We start from the raw sequence: 23,315 nt of genomic DNA, 5'->3' as shown, positions 1-23,315 counted from the left end.
GTTCAAGATTCCGAGAGCGTGTGCCAATGGCACACCTGCTGTCCCTCGGCCTCCTTCATCTGGCTCCAGTGTGCCTGCTGCTCCTCTCCAGTGCTGTTGAGCCCCAGGGACAGCCAGCCCACCTTCTCCCTGGCCTTCATGCTGCTCCTTCGGCTGTACACCGACACCACCAGGGAAACCTCGGAGAGCTGGAAGAGGGCCACCTGGAAGACAACAGAGATGGGGTGGGTTGTTTCTCTCTGTCTCTATATCCCTTCTCTGTCTCACTCTCTCTGTCTCTTTCTTTATGTCTATCTCACTGTCTCTCTCTCTGACTCTCTCTGTCTCTCTCTCTCTCTCTCTCACCTGAAAGACAAAGGTCTCCTTGTAGGTGGGGTTGGGCTGACCGCGGCACACCGACGTCTTGCACTTAGACATCTCCTTGCCCTTGGAGTCCAGCATAGTCAGCTTCACATAGGTGTCTGGGGACGTAGGGAGGGAGGGAGTGAGAGAAGGGGGAGGCTGCCATCTAGTGAAGATTAATGAACATAACAGTGAAGAACGGCCTGTGGATAGTGTCATTTTCAAAACCTGAACATTTTCAGGTTCTCTTTCACGATATGCCAACATTATCGGAGAGGAGCAGACACAGAGTCTCTGGTATAGATAGAACAGGTGTATGGATTGAGAGCAGAGGACTCACCTCTCATGATATAAAGTTGTCCCCCTATTAGCTGTTTTATACAACAAAACAGACCGTCTGGGACACAACACACAGAGGGCCAGGAAGGAACGAGGAGAGAAGAGGAAAACAGAGGGAAGGAGAGTTTAGAGAGGATAAAAGGAAAGACAGTTTAGAGAGGATAAAACACTGTAAAAGTAAGTAAATAAGAGGCAAGAATATAGAGTTTATTCCACCATCATGAATAAAACATGTTATTCAAATCTATGGATTTTAATGCTATAGCTACCCTACTCAATAACATGATCAACTATGTCTTATAGCAGAAGAGAGCAATGCCTTCCATTCCTGTCTCATGTAAAGACCTGGGATCAAATAGCATTTGTTCCTTTCGAATACTTAAACTGCGCTTGATTGAGCTTTCCTGGCACAATGGAACCAATGCAGTACTACTTCAACCCAGGAATGCTATAGCTACCCTGATACAATAGCTACCCTACTACTACAGCTACCCTGATACTATAGCTACCCTACTACTATAGCTACCCTGCTGCTATAGCTACCCTGATACTATAGCTACCCTACTACTATAGCTACCCTGCTGCTATAGCTACCCTGATACTATAGCTACCCAACTACTATAGCTAACCTACTACTATAGCTACCCTGCTGCTATAGCTACCCTGATACTATAGCTACCCTACTACTATAGCTACCCTGCTGCTATAGCTACCCTGATACTATAGCTACCCTACTACTATAGCTACCCTGCTGCTATAGCTACCCTGATACTATAGCTATCCTACTACTAGAGAAGGGAGAGAGAGAAGGGATTGGAGCGAGTGGTCGCATCGGCACTTCGCTCCCGCAGGTAGTAACTTTTGGTAGTAGTAACAATATTTCATTATAGCACAACGGTTTGACTTGTCTAATCTTAGTAATTTCTTCTCAGCTAGCTACATAGCCGTCTTTGTATCAAAGATAATTGCGTAACTATCGTATTTCGCCGTCCTAACGTAGTCTTCACTAGCCAGCTAGCTAATGTCCACTGATTAGCTGCACTGGAGAAACTATTACACTCAACTGAACGACTTGATTAGTGTAGTGTTAGCTAGCTACATAGCTGTCTTTGCTGTCTTCGTATCTTCGTATCCAAGATAATTGTGTTGTTTAGGTTTAGAGTGTGTAGTCTTAGAATGATTATCTTAATTTACCGAGGTTAGCTAGCCAGCTATTTGTCGTCCTTAACGTAGGTGACTCTGCTAGCTAGCCAACAGCTAGCCAACGCTAGCCAACGTCTTCTGAATAGAACTCAACAACCCGGTCGCATTCACAGGTAGTATCACATTTTCACTTCATTTCATTATAATAATAATACAGTACAACGGTTTGATTTGTTTGTCCGTAGCTAGCTACATAGCTAGCTACATAGCCGTCTTTGTATCAAAGATAATTGTGTAGTCTAGAGCGATTTTCTAGGTTAGCTAGCCAGCTATTATCGTTCTTTTAACGCAACATAACGTAAACAACACTACTAGCTAGCCAGCTAGCCCCCGAATAGCAGCACTGCAGAAACTATTACACTCAACGGAACGACTTGATTAGTGTAGTGTCAACAACGCACCCACTGCCAGCTAGCCTACTTCAGCAGTACTGTATCATTTTAATAATTTTAGTCAATAAGTTTCTTGCTACGTAGCTTAACTTTCTGAACATTCGAGACGTGTAGTCCACTTGTCATTCCAATCTCCTTTGCATTAGCGTAGCCTCTTCTGTAGCCTGTCAACTATGTGTCTGTTTATCCCTGTTCTCTCCTCTCTGCACAGACCATACAAACGCTCCACACCGCGTGGCCGCGGCCACCTAATCTGGTGGTCCCAGCGCGCACGACCCACGTGGAGTTCCAGGTCTCCGGTAGCCTCTGGAACTGCCAATCTGCGGTCAACAAGGCAGAGTTCATCTCAGCCTATGCCTCCCTCCAGTCCCTCGACTTCTTGGCACTGACGGAAACATGGTTCACCACAGACAACACTGCTACTCCTACTGCTCTCTCTTCGTCCGCCCACGTGTTCTCGCACACCCCGAGAGCTTCTGGTCAGCGGGGTGGTGGCACCGGGATCCTCATCTCTCCCAAGTGGTCATTCTCTCTTTCTCCCCTTACCCATCTGTCTATCGCCTCCTTTGAATTCCATGCTGTCACAGTTACCAGCCCTTTCAAGCTTAACATCCTTATCATTTATCGCCCTCCAGGTTCCCTCGGAGAGTTCATCAATGAGCTTGATGCCTTGATAAGCTCCTTTCCTGAGGACGGCTCACCTCTCACAGTTCTGGGCGACTTTAACCTCCCCACGTCTACCTTTGACTCTTTCCTCTCTGCCTCCTTCTTTCCACTCCTCTCCTCTTTTGACCTCACCCTCTCACCTTCCCCCTACTCACAAGGCAGGCAATACGCTCGACCTCATCTTTACTAGATGCTGTTCTTCCACTAACCTCATTGCAACTCCCCTCCAAGTCTCTGACCACTACCTTGTATCCTTTTCCCTCTCGCTCTCATCCAACACCTCCCACACTGCCCCTACTCGGATGGTATCGCGCCGTCCCAACCTTCGCTCTCTCTCCCCCGCTACTCTCTCCTCTTCCATCCTATCATCTCTTCCCTCCGCTCAAACCTTCTCCAACCTATCTCCTGATTCTGCCTCCTCAACCCTCCTCTCCTCCCTCTCTGCATCCTTTGACTCTCTATGTCCCCTATCCTCCAGGCCGGCTCGGTCCTCCCCTCCCGCTCCGTGGCTCGATGACTCATTGCGAGCTCACAGAACAGGGCTAGAAAACTCGCCTCCCTGCGGACCTGGCAACTCCCTCCTCTCTACATTTTCCTCCTCTGTCTCTGCTGCTAAAGCCACTTTCTACCACGCTAAATTCCAAGCATCTGCCTCTAACCCTAGGAAGCTCTTTGCCACCTTCTCCTCCCTCCTGAATCCTCCTCCCCCTCCCCCCCTCCTCCCTCTCTGCAGATGACTTCGTCAACCATTTTGAGAAGAAGGTTGACGACATCCGATCCTCGTTTGCTAAGTCAAACGACACCGCTGGTTCTGCTCACACTGCCCTACCCTGTGCTCTGACCTCTTTCTCCCCTCTCTCTCCAGATGAAATCCGTCTTGTGACGGCCGGCCGCCCAACAACCTGCCCGCTTGACCCTATCCCCTCCTCTCTTCTCCAGACCATTTCCGGAGACCTTCTCCCTTACCTCACCTCGCTCATCAACTCATCCCTGACCGCTGGCTACGTCCCTTCCGTCTTCAAGAGAGCGAGAGTTGCACCCCTTCTGAAAAAACCTACACTCGATCCCTCCGATGTCAACAATTACAGACCAGTATCCCTTCTTTCTTTTCTCTCCAAAACTCTTGAACGTGCCGTCCTTGGCCAGCTCTCCCGCTATCTCTCTCTGAATGACCTTCTTGACCCAAATCAGTCAGGTTTCAAGACTAGTCATTCAACTGAGACTGCTCTCCTCTGTATCACGGAGGCGCTCCGCACTGCTAAAGCTAACTCTCTCTCCTCTGCTCTCATCCTTCTAGATCTATCGGCTGCCTTCGATACTGTGAACCATCAGATCCTCCTCTCCACCCTCTCCGAGTTGGGCATCTCCGGCCGGCCCACGCATTGCGTCTTACCTGACAGGTCGCTCCTACCAGGTGGCGTGGCGAGAATCTGTCTCCTCACCACGCGCTCTCACCACTGGTGTCCCCCAGGGCTCTGTTCTAGGCCCTCTCCTATTCTCGCTATACACCAAGTCACTTGGCTCTGTCATAACCTCACATGTTCTCTCCTATCATTGCTATGCAGACGACACACAACTAATCTTCTCCTTTCCCCCTTCTGATGACCAGGTGGCGAATCGCATCTCTGCATGTCTGGCAGACATATCAGTGTGGATGACGGATCACCACCTCAAGCTGAACCTCGGCAAGACGGAGCTGCTCTTCCTCCCGGGGGACTGCCCGTTCCATGATCTCGCCATCACGGTTGACAACTCCATTGTGTCTTCCTCCCAGAGCGCTAAGAACCTTGGCGTGATCCTGGACAACACCCTGTCGTTCTCAACCAACATCAAGGCGGTGGCCCGTTCCTGTAGGTTCATGCTCTACAACATCCGCAGAGTACGACCCTGCCTCACACAGGAAGCGGCGCAGGTCCTAATCCAGGCACTTGTCATCTCCCGTCTGGATTACTGCAACTCGCTGTTGGCTGGGCTCCCTGCCTGTGCCATTAAACCCCTTCAACTCATCCAGAACGCCGCAGCCCGTCTGGTGTTCAACCTTCCCAAGTTCTCTCACGTCACCCCGCTCCTCCGTTCTCTCCACTGGCTTCCAGTTGAAGCTCGCATCCGCTACAAGACCATGGTGCTTGCCTACGGAGCTGTGAGGGGAACGGCACCTCAGTACCTCCAGGCTCTGATCAGGCCCTACACCCAAACAAGGGCACTGCGTTCATCCACCTCTGGCCTGCTCGCCTCCCTACCACTGAGGAAGTACAGTTCCCGCTCAGCCCAGTCAAAACTGTTCGCTGCTCTGGCCCCCAATGGTGGAACAAACTCCCTCACGACGCCAGGACAGCGGAGTCAATCACCACCTTCCGGAGACACCTGAAACCCCACCTCTTCAAGGAATACCTAGGATAGGATAAGTATCCCTCTCACCCCCCTTTAAGATTTAGATGCACTATTGTAAAGTGACTGTTCCACTGGATGTCATAAGGTGAATGCACCAATTTGTAAGTCGCTCTGGATAAGAGCGTCTGCTAAATGACTTAAATGTAATGTAAATGTACTATAGCTACCCTGCTACTATAGATACCCTGCTACTATATCTACTCTGCTACTATAGCTACCCTGATACTATAGCTACCCTACTACTATAGCTACCCTACTAGTATAGCTACCCTACTACTGTAGCTACCCTACTACTATAGCTACCCTGCTACTATAGCTACCCTGCTACTATAGCTACCTTGCTACTATATCTACCCTGCTACTATAGCTACCCTACTAGTATAGCAACCCTGTTACTATAGCTACCCTGATACTATAGCTACCCTACTAGTATAGCTACCCCACTAGGATAGCAACCCTGCTACTATAGCTACCCTGATACTATAGCTAACATACTAGTATAGCTACCCTAGTACTATGGCTACCCTACTACTATAACTACCATGATACTATAGCTACCCTAGTACTATAGCTACACTGATATTATAACTACCCTACTAGTATAGCTAACCTGGTACTATAGCTACCCTGCTGCTATAGCTACCCTGCTACTATTGTTATCCTACTACTATATCTGCCCTGATACTACAGCTACCCTACTAGTATAGCTTCCTTAGTACTGTAGCTACCCTACTAGTATAGCCACCCTACTCCTATAGATATCCTACTAGTATAGCTAACCTATTACTGTAACTAACCTACTACTATAGCTACCCTACTAGTATAGCTACCCTAGTACTATAGCTACCCCACTATTATAGCTACCCTAGTACTATAGCTACCCTAGTACTGTAGCTACCCTACTACTATAGCTACCCTAGTACTGTAGCTACCCTACTAGTGTAGCTACCCTACTAGCTACCCTACTAGTATAGCTACCCTACTACTGTAGCTACCCTAATACTATAGCTACCCTAGTACTGTAGCTACCCTACTAGTATAGCTACCCTACTACTGTAGCTACCCTACTACTGTAGCTACCCTACTAGTATAGCTACCCTGCTACTATAGCTACCCTGCTACTATAGCTACCCTGCTACTATAGCTACCCTACTAGTATAGCTACCCTGCTACTATAGCTACGCTGCTACTATAGCTACCCTACTAGTATAGCTACCCTGCTCCTATAGCTACTATAGCTACCCTACTACTATAGCTACCCTGCTACTATAGCTACCCTGCTACTATAGCTACTCTGCTACTATAGCTACCCTGCTACTATAGCTACTCTGCTACTATAGCTACCCTGCTACTATAGCTACCCTGTATCTATAGCTACCCTGCTACTATAGCTACCCTGCTACTATAGCTACCCTGCTACTATAGCTACCCTGTATCTATAGCTACCCTGCTACTATAGCTACTATAGCTACCCTGCTACTATAGCTACCCTGCTACTATATCTACTCTGCTACTATAGCTACTCTGCTACTATAGCTACCCTGTATCTATAGCTACCCTGCTACTATAGCTACCCTACTAGTATAGCTACCCTGCTACTATAGCTACCCTGCTACTATAGCTAACCTGCTACTATAGCTACCCTGCTACTATAGCTACCCTGCTACTATAGCTACCCTGTATCTATAGCTACCCTACTACCATAGCTACCCTAACTATAGCTACCCTGATGCTATAGCTACCCTACTACTATAGCTACCCTGCTACTATAGCTACTCTGCTACTATAGCTACCCTGCTACTATAGCTACTCTGCTACTATAGCTACCCTGCTACTATAGCTACCCTGTATCTATAGCTACCCTGCTACTATAGCTACCCTGCTACTATAGCTACCCTGCTACTAGCTACCCTGTATCTATAGCTACCCTGCTACTATAGCTACCCTGCTACTATAGCTAGCTATCTACCTGCTACTATAGCTACTCTGCTACTAGCTACCCTATCTATAGCTACCCTGCTACTATAGCTACCCTACTAGTATAGCTACCCTGCTACTATAGCTACCCTGCTACTATAGCTAACCTGCTACTATAGCTACCCTGCTACTATAGCTACCCTGCTACTATAGCTACCCTGCTACTATAGCTACCCTACTAGTATAGCTACCCTGCTACTATAGCTACCCTGCTACTATAGCTACCCTGCTACTATAGCTAACCTGCTACTATAGCTAACCTGCTACCATAGCTACCCTGCTACTAGCTACCCTGCTACTATAGCTACCCTGCTACTATAGCTACCCTGCTACTATAGCTACCCTACTACTATAGCTACCCTACTACTATAGCTAACCTGCTACTATAGCTAACCTGCTACTATAGCTAACCTGCTACTATAGCTACCCTGCTACTATAGCTACCCTGCTACTATAGCTAACCTGCTACTATAGCTACCCTGCTACTATAGCTACCCTACTAGTATAGCTACCCTGCTACTATAGCTAACCTGCTACTATAGCTAACCTGCTACTATAGCTAACCTGCTACTATAGCTAACCTGCTACTATAGCTAACCTACTACTATAGCTAACCTGCTACTATAGCTAACCTGCTACTATAGCTAACCTGCTACTATAGCTAACCTGCTACTATAGCTACCCTACTACTTCTACATACCATTATTAAAGATACAACAGAAGAGAGCCCATCATGTCATCCATATGTGATGTCATCGATATGTGATGTCATCCATATGTGATGTCCACTCACTGGGAGGTTTGTCTGAGGCTGTGTTGTTGAACTGTCTGCCCTGGATGACCTCTGCAGAGAGCCTGCCAGTGGTGGAGTTATAGATGAGGCCCAGCAGGATCTCTGGTGTGGAGTCCCATGTAGAGCGGTAGGACAAAGCTGCCACGCTGCGAGACACACTCACCAACGACCCACAGCCCTGTATAGGGAGACAGGGGAGGACAGCTAACACCACATACAGAGCTACAGAGAGGCCTTGGTATGAGAGTGGCCTTGGTGGGAATCAGTACAATGCAACTGGATGGCTTGGATTGTTTGAGACTATGGTTTGTCTAAGGGTCAGTCTACGAGATACTGTACCATTATAGTGCATGCATTTTAAACGATAGCTTCTACTGGTCATTTATCTTTGTTCATATCATACAAATCAGACTTCTATGGCGAGAAATTGCACAAACAGACTCCTCCCACACACACACACACACACACACGCCCCTCTCCAACTCCCAGCCCCATCTCCCCAGCCACTCACCGTTAGTGCTGTGCCAGGCTCCAGTGTAACGGGCAGCGCCATCTTGCCCTGCAGGTTGAGTTTGGTCAAGTAGAACACCTTCTCTCCCAGCACCTTCTCCTTCTTCATCCTCCTAACGCTGTAGAGACGGAACCTGACGGCGTGGTCCGCCAGCGCCCCCTGCTCCACCCGGGTGAAGCGGAAGGTCTCTGTGAACATGGGACACGGCCCCCTCTGCACCCCCGTCTTGGCCCGTTGCTTCTTAGTGGGCAGCAGCACCAGGTGCACCTACATTTATATTTACAGATAACATTACACTTAAAACATACATGTATCCTGGGTGGGGTTGCACAAGTCCAGGAACGTTCAATAAATTCCCTGCTTTTCCAGAATCATGGTTGGAGGATTCCAGATTCCCTGCTCATTCCCTGCAGATTCTCTGCTGATTCCCTGCTCATTCCCTGCAGATTCTCTGCTGATTCTCTGCTGATTCCCTGCTGATTTCCTGCTGATTCTCTGCTGATTCTCTGCTGATTCCCTGCTCATTCCCTGCTGATTCTCTGCTGATTCCCTGCTCATTCCCTGCAGATTCCCTGCTCATTCCCTGCAGATTCCCTGCTGATTTCCTGCTGATTCCCTGCTCATTCCCTGTAGATTTCCTGCTGATTCCCTGCTGATTCCCTGTAGATTCCCTGCTGATTTCCTGCTGATTCCCTGCTGATTCCTGCTGATTCCCTGCTGATTCTCTGCTGATTTCCTGCTGATTCCCTGCTGATTCCCTGCTGATTCTCTGCTGATTTCCTGCTGATTTCCTGCTGATTCCCTGCTGATTCCCTGCTGATTCCCTGCTGATTCTCTGCTGATTTCCTGCTGACTCCCTGCTGATTCCCTGCTGATTCCCTGCTGATTCCCTGCTGATTCTCTGCTGATTCCCTGCTCATTCCCTGCTGATTCCCTGCTGATTCCCTGCTGATTCCCTGCTGATTCTCTGCAGATTCCCTGCTGATTTCCTGCTGATTCCAGGAATCCTCCAACTGGGATTTTGGGAAACCAGGGAATTTATTGAAAGTTCCTGTACTTTTGCGATCCTGTGGCTCAGACGGTAGATCATAGCACTGGCAACTTCAGGATCGTTAGTTTGATTCCCGCTGGGGCCACCCATATGAAATGCACGCATGAGTTTAAGTCGATATGGATAAGAGTGTCTGCTAAATGGCATGTAATATTTTTTATTATAGTTATAATGCTTTCGAACTTGCTATATGCATGAATGAGCCTTCATAATGTATTATAATAAGGGTTATAATATATTACACCTCTTTTTTGTATAATTTCAAAATCATTTTAACTGAAGCTGAAGCTCTTATCCAGGGTGACTCAGTACAACTAAGGTAGGTACTAAGGTAGGTACTACCACATGAAACAATCACTGCAAGTCAAACGTTCTTTAAAATAACCACCATCTGCACGAATGCAGTGCTAGTAAGGAAATACATTTAAGGGTGAGAGCAGACAACAGACAACGGTAAAGTGTTAGTTTGTTTATCCCCCACCTGCCACGCAATGTTCCCTGTCTGTTTGAGTGCGGGGATGTCGGTTGCTGCGGTGACAGTGACGGCAAGGCGTTGCTCGCCCGAGTCGTACTCGAAGGCCACGTCCAGTGTGCCGTACTTGGCCAGCGGCTCCGGCTCATAGCCTACGTGAAGATGGGAGGTTGAACCATCCTTGGAGGAGTGAAATAAAGAGAAAGAGAGGAAGACGATAGAGGGGAGGAAAAGATGCATTGAAATTCATGAATCTGTTGGATTCAGTCCTCATCTGTGACATCACAGAGTGAGGTTAGATATAGGCCCTTAGAGCAGGACACAACACTGGGTGAAGGGGAGACGGGAGGGTGAACCATCCTGTGGGGGAGAGGGGGTAAAAGAGAGAGAGAGAGAGAGAGAGAGAGAGAGAGAGAGAGAGAGAGAGAGAGAGAGAGAGAGAGAGAGAGAGAGAGAGAGAGAAGACAGAGAGAGAAAGGATGGTAAGATGGATTTGACTGAATCTGTCAGTCAGTCTTCATCTGTGACATCACACAGTGAGGGGGCGTCATGAAGCAGGACATGGCATTGGGTGAGTGAGGGGTAAGAGACTGATGGTAGGCCTATCATAGCCAAACAGAGTACTAGCCAATAGGCTTATGTTGGTTGCATTTGCTAGATATCCGGTATGCAACTGAGCGTGTCTGGCTAGCGTGACACATTTGCCTATGGGACATGCTAACAGTTCCCCATCTGGCATACGAGCGTCTATGTCCTAGCTCACCTCTGGTCCCAGGACGGCAGTGCTGTCACTAGGTACATCCTCATCATAGCCCTTGTTGAGGTAACTCTCAGTGTCCGGGTCAACGCTGGCCTCACTGGAGCGCTGTGTACCATTAACGTCTGGGGACGACTCCCCCAGACCCCCCGCCCCAGAACGCGAGCGAGACACCCGGACCGAACTATTCTCGTCCTGATACGGGGGTGGCTGGAGCTCGTTGAGGGGAGAGCCTCGTCTCATCCGCTGGATGCTGTTGGCTGTGTAAGACAGTTATGGATATGTTTGATAGGTCTCTTGGGAAATGTTTCAAAGATTTATGTGTGTTCTGCCAATCAGACATAGCATGCGTGTGACTGTCTGCCTGCGTGTGTGTGTGTGAGTCTTTCTATGTAAGTTGTCACATCTGTGAGTTTCTCACCTTGTCCGGCGGAGGCCTCACTGCTGTGGTCGCTGGTGTGTTTGTGTCGGTTGTCCCAGACTGAGGCTCTGTGCTGGGCTGAGGGTTCAGAGTGTCCCCCTGGTCTGTCCTCTTCACTGTCCTCCTCAGAGCCACGCTCTGGGCAGCTCTGCTCTGGATAGGTGCAAACCGACACACACACACAAGATCGTAGTGCCTCATCACAATCAGTATTCACAAGAGCAGGAGTGCTGATCTAGGATCAGTTTGGCCTTTGATTTCATAATGAATCAGATTCTATGGACAGGGTGGGGATCATAGACCAGAACTGCTATTCTGAGATGCTATGTGGATATTGGCCCTGATCATAGAGGATGTGTTTTTAACTTTTCAAGCCCCTATTCCATCTCCCTGTTCTATCTATTTAATGGTCTCCAAATAGAGGACGTATTAGATATAAAACTGATAAAATCGTACACTACAGTTGATCTTAGCCGAACATCATAGAAGAGAATGATCATATTTCTAACTGGTAAACTCTTTCCCTGTATCCATGATGTCACATCTACAACAATCATTGAGAGAAATAGGTAATACCGTGAGAACTAAAACACGTGAACATGACAGCCACAGACAGATGTATTTTGATCCATCCATGACGGTTAAAAACTTAATTTGTTTAGAACCCTAAACACTGAGTAACAGTTAGGTCACAGGTCACAGGCCACAGCCATGAAGAGTAGAGGTGAAGAAGAGGGGGAATGTGGTAGAAGAGAGCAGGTAGGAAGCAGCACACCCTCTCACCTTTATCCTCTTTATTCGTCTTCTTGCTCTCTTTCTTCCCTTTCACTTTCTCTTTCTTCTTGTCACTCTTTTTCTTATTTTTCTCAGAAACGGGAGACATAGCAGGTTCAGTCTCTCCATCTCCCTCGGGACTCATCTCATTCTCTTCCTCCTCTTCAGCTTTCCCCTTGTTTTTCTTTTGGGATGCTCTTGACTCTTCCTCAGGGCAAAGAGATTGCGGTGGATCACTATGGTCGTCACTCTGGTGGATCCCATTGGATTTGTCCTCTTTCTGGCCCTCTTTGTTCTGACTAGCAGTGTGGGTCTCTTTCGGCAATGAGCTGGTTTCTTTATCTTCAGGCTCTTCCTCAATGGTCTCTTGATGGCTATTTTTCTTCTCTTCCTCCTGTTTCAGCCTCTCCTCCTTCTTCTTGTCTTTCTCTGCCTTTCTCTTCTCCTTCTCCTCTTTCTTCGTCTTTTCCTCCTCCTTCCTTTTCTCCTCCTTTTCCTTGTCCTCTGCAGAACTCTCCCCTGGTTTTACCACTCGCCAGCCTCCATCTTTCCACACCCATTCCAATTGGGCTGGAACATAGTCCTCTGCTGTCACGTCACTCGATTGGTTATTCTTCGAGTCATTGGATTGGCTGAGGTTGGAGCTGTAGTCTGCCAAGCTTGAGCAGGCCTCAGAAGCCTGCCTCTTTATTTTGCTCCTGAATGAGTCTGCTATCCCTTCCTGGGCCTTTCCTTCCTTGCTGTCCTGGGCCCCCTCTGTCGCTTCTGCAGCCTCCTCCTCCTCCGTCTGCACCTTCTTGATGACCTGGTCGCTGAGCTCGGTCAGCTGGTCACTGACGCTGTAGGTGGCATCACTGACAGCACTGGCTAGGTCGTCCACTCTGCTGCTGACTGAATCCAAGATGGAGGAGATGTTTACAGATGGTAGGTTCTGCCCAAAGCTCTTGAAGAACGCCATGTTAGGTGGACTTGCTGACGGCTGTGGTGGCTGTCCTTCTCCACACTGTCTGGTGGGTTCTAGATTATCTTATCATCTCATCACAGGCTCTGGCTGGGACATTTGGTTCATTAGAGTGTGTGGGCCAGGTTTTACTGTCTGAAATCCATGACTTACACTTTATACATGTATGAGGAGGACAATTTGTGGATAATGTCTATGCATGACCTTCTCATCCACAAGCATGTATCGTAACAGTGATTGTTTGTCAGACAATCAGATATGCATTTATTTATATTATTTTGGGACAATCCCCAGAACTTACATTAAGCCTAAACCTGAATCAATAAATTAGCTTTTCATTCCAGAACTAGGCTTTATCTGTGTCCAGGAAACTAGCCTAGGACCATAGAACAATAAACAAACTGCTTACAGACTTTGAGTGTTGTACCACTTGATGTGTTTACCTTGCTGGTTGGGCCTATAGTTGTCGAGGCATGGCAGCTCGCTGGCACTCTCCACTGACAGCTTGTTGCTGACGTAAAGACAAAATAGAGCCAACACGGCCACGAAGGCCGCAATGGAGGATAGGACTCCTAGCAGCTCTGGAGTCACTGAGGAGAGGAGAGGAGATTAGAGGAGAGGAGAGGAGAGGAGAGGAGAGGAGAGGAGAGGAGAGGAGAGGAGAGGAGAGGAGAGGAGAGGAGAGGAGAGGAGAGGAGAGGAGAGGAGAGGAGAGGAGAGGAGAGGAGAGAATAAAAGACAGACATATATAGAGACAGAAGAAGACAAAAACAGAGACCAGGGAAGGAGAGAATGTGTGAGAATGCTGAGTAGAGAAACCTGATGGCTTCACCTGTATAGTACAGTAGAAACATGATAACTTCAGTATAGTACAATAGAAACCATGATAACTTCACCAGTATAGTACAGTATAAACCTGATAGCTTCACCAGTATAGTACAGTAGAAACATGATAACTTCACCAGTATAGTATAGTAGAAACATGCTAACTTCACTAGTATAGTACAGTAGAAACATGATAACTTCAGTATAGTACAGTAGAAACCTGATAACTTCACCAGTATAGTACAGTATAAACCTGATAGCTTCACCTGTATAGTACAGTAGAAACATGATAACTTCAGTATAGTACAATAGAAACCTGATAACTTCACCAGTATAGTACAGTAGAAACCTGATAACTTCACCAGTATAGTACAGTATAAACCTGATAGCTTCACCAGTATAGTACAGTAGAAACATGATAACTTCACCAGTATAGTATAGTAGAAACATGATAACTTCACCAGTATAGTACAGTAGAAACATGATAACTTCAGTATAGTACAGTAGAAACATGATAGCTTCACCTGTATAGTATAGTAGAAACATGATAACTTCAGTATAGTACAGTAGAAACCTGATAGCTTCACCAGTATAGTACAGTATAAACCTGATAGCTTCACCAGTATAGTACAGTAGAAACCTGATAACTTCACCAGTATAGTACAGTATAAACCTGATAGCTTCACCAGTATAGTATAGTAGAAACATGATAACTTCACCAGTATAGTACAGTAGAAACATGATAACTTCACCAGTATAGTACAGTAGAAACATAATAACTTCACCAGTATAGTATAGTAGAAACATGCTAACTTCACCAGTATAGTACAGTAGAAACATGATAACTTCAGTATAGTACAGTAGAAACCTGATAGCTATAGTAGAAACATGATAACTTCACCAGTATAGTACACCATTACAGTACAGTTAGCTTCACCATTACAGTACAGTGCAGTTAGCTTCACCATTACAGTACAGTGCAGTTAGCTTCACCATTACAGTACAGTGCAGTTAGCTTCACCATTACAGTACAGTGCAGTTAGCTTCACCATTACAGTGCAGTGCAGTTAGCTTCACCATTACAGTACCGTTAGCTTCACCATTACAGTACAGCACAGTTAGCTTCACCATTACAGTACAGTACAGTTAGCTTCACCATTACAGTACAGTACAGTTAGCTTCACCAGTACAGTTAGCTTCACCATTACAGTACAGCACAGTTAGCTTCACCATTACAGTGCAGTACAGTTAGCTTCACCAGCACAGTTAGCTTCACCATTACAGTACAGTACAGTTAGCTTCACCATTACAGTACAGCACAGTTAGCTTCACCATTACAGTACAGTACAGTTAGCTTCACCAGCACAGTTAGCTTCACCATTACAGTACAGTACAGTTAGCTTCACCATTACAGTACAGCACAGTTAGCTTCACCATTACAGTACAGTACAGTTAGCTTCACCAGCACAGTTAGCTTCACCATTACAGTACAGTACAGTTAGCTTCACCATTACAGTACAGCACAGTTAGCTTCACCATTACAGTACAGCACAGTTAGCTTCACCATTACAGTACAGTTACCTTCACCAGCACAGTTAGCTTCACCATTACAGTACAGTACAGTTACCTTCACCAGTACAGTTAGCTTCACCATTACAGTACAGCACAGTTAGCTTCACCATTACAGTACAGTACAGTTAGCTTCACCAGTACAGTACAGTACAGTTAGCTAATAATGGACAATATACACTGAGTGTAAAAAAAATAAGAACACTTTCCTAATATTGAGTTGCAGCCCCTTTTGCCCTTAGAACAGTCTTAATTTGTCTCTACAAGGTCTCGAAAGCTTTCCACATGTTGACTCCAATGCTTCCCACAGTTGTGTAAAGTTGGCTGGATGTCCTTTGGGTGGTGGACCATTCTTGATACACATGGAAAACTGTTGAGCCTGAAAAATCCAGCAACGTTGCAGTTCTTGACACACTCAAACTGGTGCACCTGACACCTACTACCATACCCCGTTCAAAGGAACTTAAATATTTTGTTGTGCCCATTCACCCTTCTAAATGGCAAACATACACAATTGTCTCAAGGCTTAGAAATCCTTCTTTAACCTGCCTCCTCACCTTCATCTACACTGATGGAAGTGGATTTAACCGGTGACATCAATAAGTCCATGTCATCAAAATAACAATTGTTCCTTTTGTTTTGTACACTCGGTGTACAGGCCATTGAAAAGACACTGGTGCATGAGTGGCTGTTGAATTACAAAAATAGAACAGAGCAGCCAGAGGAAAGAAAAGTTCAGAACATAAAAGTGTACATGAGAGGCTGAATGTTGATCTGATGTGCACATGCACTGCCACTGAGAACAATTCAGGAACACTGAGAACAAGTCAGGAACACTGAGAACAATTCAGGAACACTGAGAACAATTCAGGAACACTGAGAACAATTCAGGGACACTGAGAGAAACAATTCAGGAACACTGAGAACAATTCAGGGACACTGAGAACAATTCAGGAACACTGAGAACAATTCAGGAACACTGAGAACAATTCAGGAACACTGAGAACAATTCAGGAACACTGAGAACAATTCAGGAACACTGAGAACAATTCAGGAGCACTGAGAACAATTCAGGAGCACTGAGAACAATTCAAGAACACTGAGAACAATTCAGGAACACTGAGAACAATTCAGGAACACTGAGAACAATTCAGGAACACTGAGAACAATTCAGGAACACTGAGAACAATTCAGGAACACTGAGAACAATTCAGGAACACTGAAGGGTCATTGGTAGAGTATTGTGGGTGGACGATCATCAATATGAAAACTTCTATTGCCTGAGGAGTCAAGTCATTACAGCTCTCGTTCACACTACATCTCCAGAGAAAAGGCCCACCATTCAGCCAACCTCTTGCCCTCTTCCCCCGTGCTCATGCACATTGGCTAACCGGGCTATCTGCATTGTGTCCCAACACCCACCAACACCTCTTTACGCTACTCTCTGTTCATCATATATGCATAGTCACTTTAACCATATCTACATGTACATACTACCTCAATCAGCCTGACTAACCGGTGTCTGTATGTAGCCTCGCTACTTTTATAGCCTCGCTACTGTATATAGCCTGTCTTTTTACTGTTGTTTTATTTCTTTACTTACCTATTGTTCACCTAATACCTTTTTTTGCACTATTGGTTAAAGCCTGTAAGTAAGTGTTTCACTGTAAGGTCTGCACCTGTTGTATTCAGCGCATGTGACTAATAAACTTAGATTTGATTTGACTGAGTTTAAAAGGAACTACTTCTCATGGACTATCTATTTTTCTCACCATGGCAACAGGCAGACACCACTGAAGCCTGACAACTGACAAGAAGTAGTGCCTTCTCCTGTGTCCTCCTCTCCCAAACGAATAGACTGATAGTCAAAGCTCAGCGAAAAGAGTGAAAGATAGGGAGAGAGATAAGAGAAGAAAAACCCACGGGCACAGCTCACCTTCTCCATTCTAGCAGCTTTTCATTTGTTTACATTGAGTATGTGTCTGAAGCCCCTACCGTCTAGCCTACACCGAAGTCTTCCATTCTGTCAAAACAGCAGTGTTGTTCCTCGTAGTGGTAATCTGGTTATCCATGACAATTATTGAATCCTACACAAAGAAAATGCTAAAAAGTCCAAAAACATACAAATTGGTTATGATCCTAATATTGAGTCCAACATAAGCAAAAGCTGTTACAACACTTGGAAACCATGTGGTGATCTTTTGAGTTTGGTACAAAAATTCCTTGATTCTCAACAACATCTAACACAGTTACAGTACCTATCCTCTCTCACTGGCGACAATTCTGGTAATTGAGTCGTTAGGTCCTGAAGTGTCCCTGAAGTACAAAAGCCAGGCACAACTGTACTGTATGTCCCTCTCCCTGTCCCTAACCGGAGTGTGGTGTGTACTGCTGTGTACATGTCAACTGCCCCTAAATAATTCAAACACCTGCAGTAACAGGATGCCTCTCTCATTGACAGATGCTAGCTGAGCGTTAGCCACCCCATGCTAACCTGACCTGAGCCTGTGTTCACAAAGGCCAAGTGCTGACAGAGGAGCAATTTTGCCTTTTTAGATCTTAATGAAGGTGATTATATGAGCATGGGACCTGATCCTTTGAATATGTGCCCTGAGCCCCACGTTGTCCCACTCTGCACTCACTAAAGAGTACTGTAATAAAACAATGGAGCTGGTGGTCATGGAGGCTGCTGGTGAGTGAAGTACGGTACGTCAACTGAGCACAGTACGTCAACTGAAGGCCAGAGCGTTAGGGCCTTAGGGCTGAATCTGGTATCCAGGTAACAGCCACAATATATTTTAAAAAGTAGTTTACAAAATCAGTCATTAAAAGTGAAAGAACATGAACATTTGACATCCAACTAACGAAGTATATATGTTGACAGCCGAGTTACTCTGACAAATGTGTACCAGGTTTGTCCACACAATTCTAATTCAAGGAGTCATGTGATTATCTGAGATTCTTTGATAGGACAATAAAACGACTGATTAGAAAGAAAAAAATGTGTATTCTAATATTTCCTCTTTGCATAATCCATTGTTTGCATTCAGGCTAGCTGAGCATTGTAGCAATGGCAGGACCCACTATCAGGGCGCCATTGTAAGTGTGTTTGAGGTTACCACAGGAAATGTAGAGTGCGCGTAGTGGAAACGTTGCTTACACATGGACCCCCACATACGAAAACAAAACCTCTGTGGTAAATAAATCATGAATACTGATGTTTTCTCTAGAGAATAGCTTTAAAACTTGATATCCCACCAATAAATGATTCACAACCAGATATGCAGTAGAATCTTCAAGAAGTTTGTAACTATAATTATTGAGTATCCCTCTACATATGTAAGATCTTAATTTGAGACAGCTCGCTGCGGCAGGAAAATAATCCTGTAGCAACAAGAAATGTGAATTTTACGTGGATTACATTTTTTGTAGGGGTTGATATATTTTTCATTACGAACAATAAAGGCCGACATTTTAAAGTGGAAATTACAAACTTTAGAAGCCTTTTTAACCTTGAATACACTACAAGTTTGCATTTCCTGCAGTGCAGAAACATTCTCAGCAACAAAAGAGTAATCAAATTAAGATCCTACATGCAGTGAATTCGGAAAGGATTCAAACCCCTTGACTTTTCCCACATTCTGTTATGTTACATCCTTATTCTAAAATGCATTAAATTAATTTAGTGGTTAGATCGTTGGACTAGTAACCGGAAGGTTGCGAGTTCAAACCCCCGAGCTGACAAGGTACAAATCTGTCGTTCTGCCCCTGAACAGGCAGTTAACCCACTGTTCCTAGGCCGTCATTGAAAATAAGAATTTGTTCTTAACTGACTTGCCTGGTTAAATAAAGGTTAAAAAAATCAATCTACACTCAATACCCCATAATCACATAGCTAAAACAGGTTTTTAGACATTTTTGCAAATGTATTACATTTTTTAAACAGAAATACCTTATTTACATAAGTATTCAGACCCTTCACTATGATACTCAAAATTGAGCTCAGGTGCATCCTGTTTCCATTGATCATCCTTGAGATGTTTCTACAACTAGGTTGGAGTCCACCTGTGGTAAATTCAATTGATTGGACATGATTTGGAAAGGCACACACCTGTCTCTATAAGGTCCCACAGTTGAGAGTGAAGGTCTGAGCAAAACCAAGCCGCGAGGTCGAAGGAATTGTCCGTAGAGCGCCGAGACCGGATTGTGTTGAGGCACAGATCTGGGGAAGGGTACCAAAATAAATCTGCAGCATTGAAGGTCCCCAAGAACACAGTGGCCTCTATCATTTTTACATGGAAGAAGTTTGAAACAACCAAGACTCTTCCTAGAGCTAGCCACCCAGCCAAACTGAGCTATCAGGGGAGAAGAACCTGAGGGAGGTGACCAAGATTGCGATGGTCAATCTGACAGAGCTCCAGAGTTCCTCTGTGGAGATGGGAGAACCTTCCAGAAGGACAACCACCTCGGCAGCACTCCACCAACCAGGCCTTTATTGTAGAGTGGCCAGACAGAAGCCACTCCTCAGTAAGAGGCACGTGACAGCCCGCTTGGAGTTTGCCAAAAGGCACCTTAAGGACTCTCACACCATGACTAACAAGATTCTCTAGTCTGATGAAACCAAGATTGAACTTTTTGTCCTGAATGCCAAGTGTCACATCTGGAGGAAACCTTCACCATTCCTACGGTGAAGCATGGTGGTGGCAGCATCATCCTGTGGGATGTTTTTCAGCAGCAGGGACTGGGAGACTAGTCAGGATTTAGGGAAACAGGAGTGGCTTTGAGACAAGTCTCTGAATGTCCTTGAGTGGCCCAGCCAGGGCCTGGACTTGAACCTGATCGAACATCTCTGGAGAGACCTGAAAATTGTTGTGCAACGACGCTCCCCATCCAACCTGACAGAGCTTGAGAAGATCTGCAGAGAAGAATGGCCGAAACTCCCCAAATACAGGTGTGCCAAGCTTGTAGAGTCATACCCAAGAAGGCTTGAGGCTGTAATCGCTGCCAAAGGTGCATCAACAAAGTACTGAGTAAATGGTCTGAATGCTTATGTATATGGGATATACATTTGCAAACGTTAATAAAACCCTGTTTTTACTTTGACATTGTGGGGTATTGTGTGTGGATTGATGAGGGGAAAAAACAATTTAATCCATTTTAGAATAAGGCTGTAACGTAACAAAATGTGGAAAAAGTAAAGGGGTCTGAATACTTTCTGAATGCACTGCATGTGTACTCCAAAGATCCAAATGAGCGTGTTAGATAGCTACTGCTTTGATGGAGCCATCTCTCTATTTTTATTAAGGGGGATACAAGTACAGTCAAGCAGACAGACACAGATACATAGAGTACAATGGAGTACAGACAGAGCGATAGAAAGACAGACCGACAGATATGTAGACAGACAGGACGCCCCCCTGATCTTACCTCTTCTGGCACAGATGAGCTCATGCACGCCACAGCTCCTCCCTCCACCACCTAGGGGTTAAAGGGATAGGAGCGTCAGGGGTGAGGGGTTAAGATATTGCTCTGCGTCTCAAGGGAGCCACATGTCGGTCCCTATGATGGTTCCTCCACAGCCTCTCCCATAGAGGTAAACCAAGGCTATTAGAGGCAGGTGACACACTAATTAACTCCAACCAACTAATCTCATAGAGTTATCAAGTGTTTAATTACATGTAATATCTCTGAGGAATCCTAACTGAATAGGGTTTTAGAATGGAACAACTGTGTCTGTCCTTAAAACTGTTTAATTTATAGTATACAGAGTAAATGGAAGGGATGAACGCAGACGTTCAGCACATTACCTTGGAAATAATGGACAAAGCAGCGGACGAGGTGGAGCCAAGTCCCTTTGCGGAATAAATCAATTATTTGTACTACTCTAATTATATTGGTAACCAGTTTATAATAGCAATAAGGCACCTCAAGGATTTGTGGTATATGGCCAATATACCATGGCTAAGGGCTGTATCCAGGCATTCCGCGTTGGGTCCTGCATAGGAACAGCCCTTAGCCGTGGTATATTGGCCATATACCACACCCTCTCGTGCCTTATTGCTTAAATAGATCAGTCTTCTTAACCCTGTATTCAAACCTTTTCAAACTCATAAGACAATAAAGATACACAGGCACGAATACACACACACACACACACACACACACACACACACACACACACACACACACACACACACACACACACACACACACACACACACACACACACACACACACACACACACACACAGACACACACAGACACACACAGACACACACACACACACACACTTGGCACTATCCTATGTAGGACTTAATGTTCTGAGTGGCTACAGTGAGAGTGTACTATAGCTCTTAGTCTTACTGTAGTTCAGGCTCTTGACTTTTCACCCTCATATTACACTACTGAGTGTGTACTATACTCCCTATGGAGGGTGAGTTTACAGACACAGGACATAAAAAGACATCCCTGAGGTCAATAAGGCAACAAGGGCAGTCAGAGCAGCCTGACTCCTGACCTTTCACAAAAATCAACCTATGCACTCAGTCTTAGCCAGCTTGATAAAAGCTCTCCTATCCCATCGACATTTTTGCAGAGAAAAAATAAACGGAGGTTGCTCTAATAGTCCAACACGGGCTCTAATAGTGCAACACAGGCTACTGCTTAAAAATGTATGTTTTTACTTTGACAGTATATGACCCGTAGTCTACTCTTTCTATCTCTTTTCTTCTATGTTTTATATCAACCATGCAGCAAACAAGTCAGGTAAAAACAAAAAGCGTCGTAAAATAGGCAGCTTTTATATCCTCTGCAACAGCTGTAGCCTACTGAAAATGCTTCCTATTTGCGCTCAATGAAATGTTGTGTTGTGAGCCGAAGCCTGCCCCATAAAAAAATTGATGTAGGCTACACAAAAGCTATAAGTAATTGATAAACATCTGTCTTTACACCGGTGACCAGTAAAGTATAGATTTGCATTGGCTAAAGACCAGCACATTCACCAGCTGACAGTGACTCTTTCCTCTCTTCTCTCTCACAGCATTGCATTTGCCAGGTGTGACGGCAACACTTCCAGTACTGAGACCGGATAGCAACCAACCAACGTGCGAGAACACGTGACCAAGTAGCCTATATATGTGTATGATACAATATTGCGCAGAAGCAGCCATGCAGCCTTGAATGTATAGGCATTGTAGGAGTTTACCTTTGATAGCATTTATCTGGCTTCAACAGTAGTGAAGTTCACATTATCCTATAATAAACTTGAACACTTACTAGGCTATGCTATCCTGTTTCTAACGAACCATTTATGAGGACTCGCACACGTTCATGCGTGATGACCGAGTCACATTTATTTTGGATCATCGCTGTCCACTTCAGGACCACTTCGCGTGGTACATAAAAGTGTCACGCGGCGCATCCCACAACATCTTTGCGGCTACTCTTCAGCATCTCTGCAGGCTATGTAGGCTACAGCACAAGCTGACGAGACACCGCAATGTGCATGTATATCATTGCTAGACATCTATCTGGCTGAATAAATGGTACTGGCACTAAGCATTCTAGCTCTGTCCCATGCAAGTTATATGAGTACAGCAGGTCACCTGTGCCGGCTACTTACCATCAACCGCCATTATCTTCTGTTCCAGATGGAACCAAAGCGAGGGGGTAAAAATTGGGGAGAGGTTATTCTTGTGTTTAAAGGAAGGGGGCATTGTTTGATAGCCTGATCCAAGACCATCCTGACCGCTGCGCTCTCGTTGCGTTTAGCGAAGCCGAAAGTAAACTCGCGAGATCAGACTGATTTGTATGAGCACCGCACACTGACTTTAGCCTACCTGTGCAATGAAAAATTGTAGGTTATTTGCAA

General features: G+C 45.5%; 1 protein-coding gene across 2 annotated transcripts; it reads right to left on the bottom strand.

Annotated features, from left to right (window-relative positions):
- On the bottom strand, positions 1-23,201 carry LOC123995374 (synaptotagmin-14-like). 2 transcript variants are annotated; one of them, XM_046298929.1, is made up of 11 exons: positions 23,067-23,201; positions 20,872-20,922; positions 13,494-13,640; positions 12,099-13,140; positions 11,316-11,468; positions 10,901-11,154; positions 10,147-10,317; positions 8,615-8,881; positions 8,104-8,281; positions 346-461; positions 1-203 (listed from the first exon to the last, which is right to left on the bottom strand). In XM_046298929.1, the coding sequence occupies exons 4-11, from the start codon at positions 13,045-13,047 to the stop codon at positions 3-5; spliced, it is 2,289 nt and encodes a 762-aa protein (XP_046154885.1). In that variant the 5' UTR covers positions 13,048-13,140; positions 13,494-13,640; positions 20,872-20,922; positions 23,067-23,201; the 3' UTR covers positions 1-2. The 2 variants fall into 2 exon arrangements, with proteins under 2 accessions (XP_046154885.1, XP_046154886.1); XM_046298930.1 differs by lacking the exon at positions 12,099-13,140 and having other exon boundaries at positions 23,067-23,195.
- Positions 23,202-23,315: the final 114 nt, after the last annotated feature.

Source organism: Oncorhynchus gorbuscha, linkage group LG14 (assembly GCF_021184085.1).
Source record: "Oncorhynchus gorbuscha isolate QuinsamMale2020 ecotype Even-year linkage group LG14, OgorEven_v1.0, whole genome shotgun sequence".
Lineage (NCBI taxonomy): Eukaryota > Metazoa > Chordata > Actinopteri > Salmoniformes > Salmonidae > Oncorhynchus > Oncorhynchus gorbuscha.
Note: the sequence above shows the minus strand (reverse complement) of the source record. Positions and strands in the feature narration are given on the sequence as shown.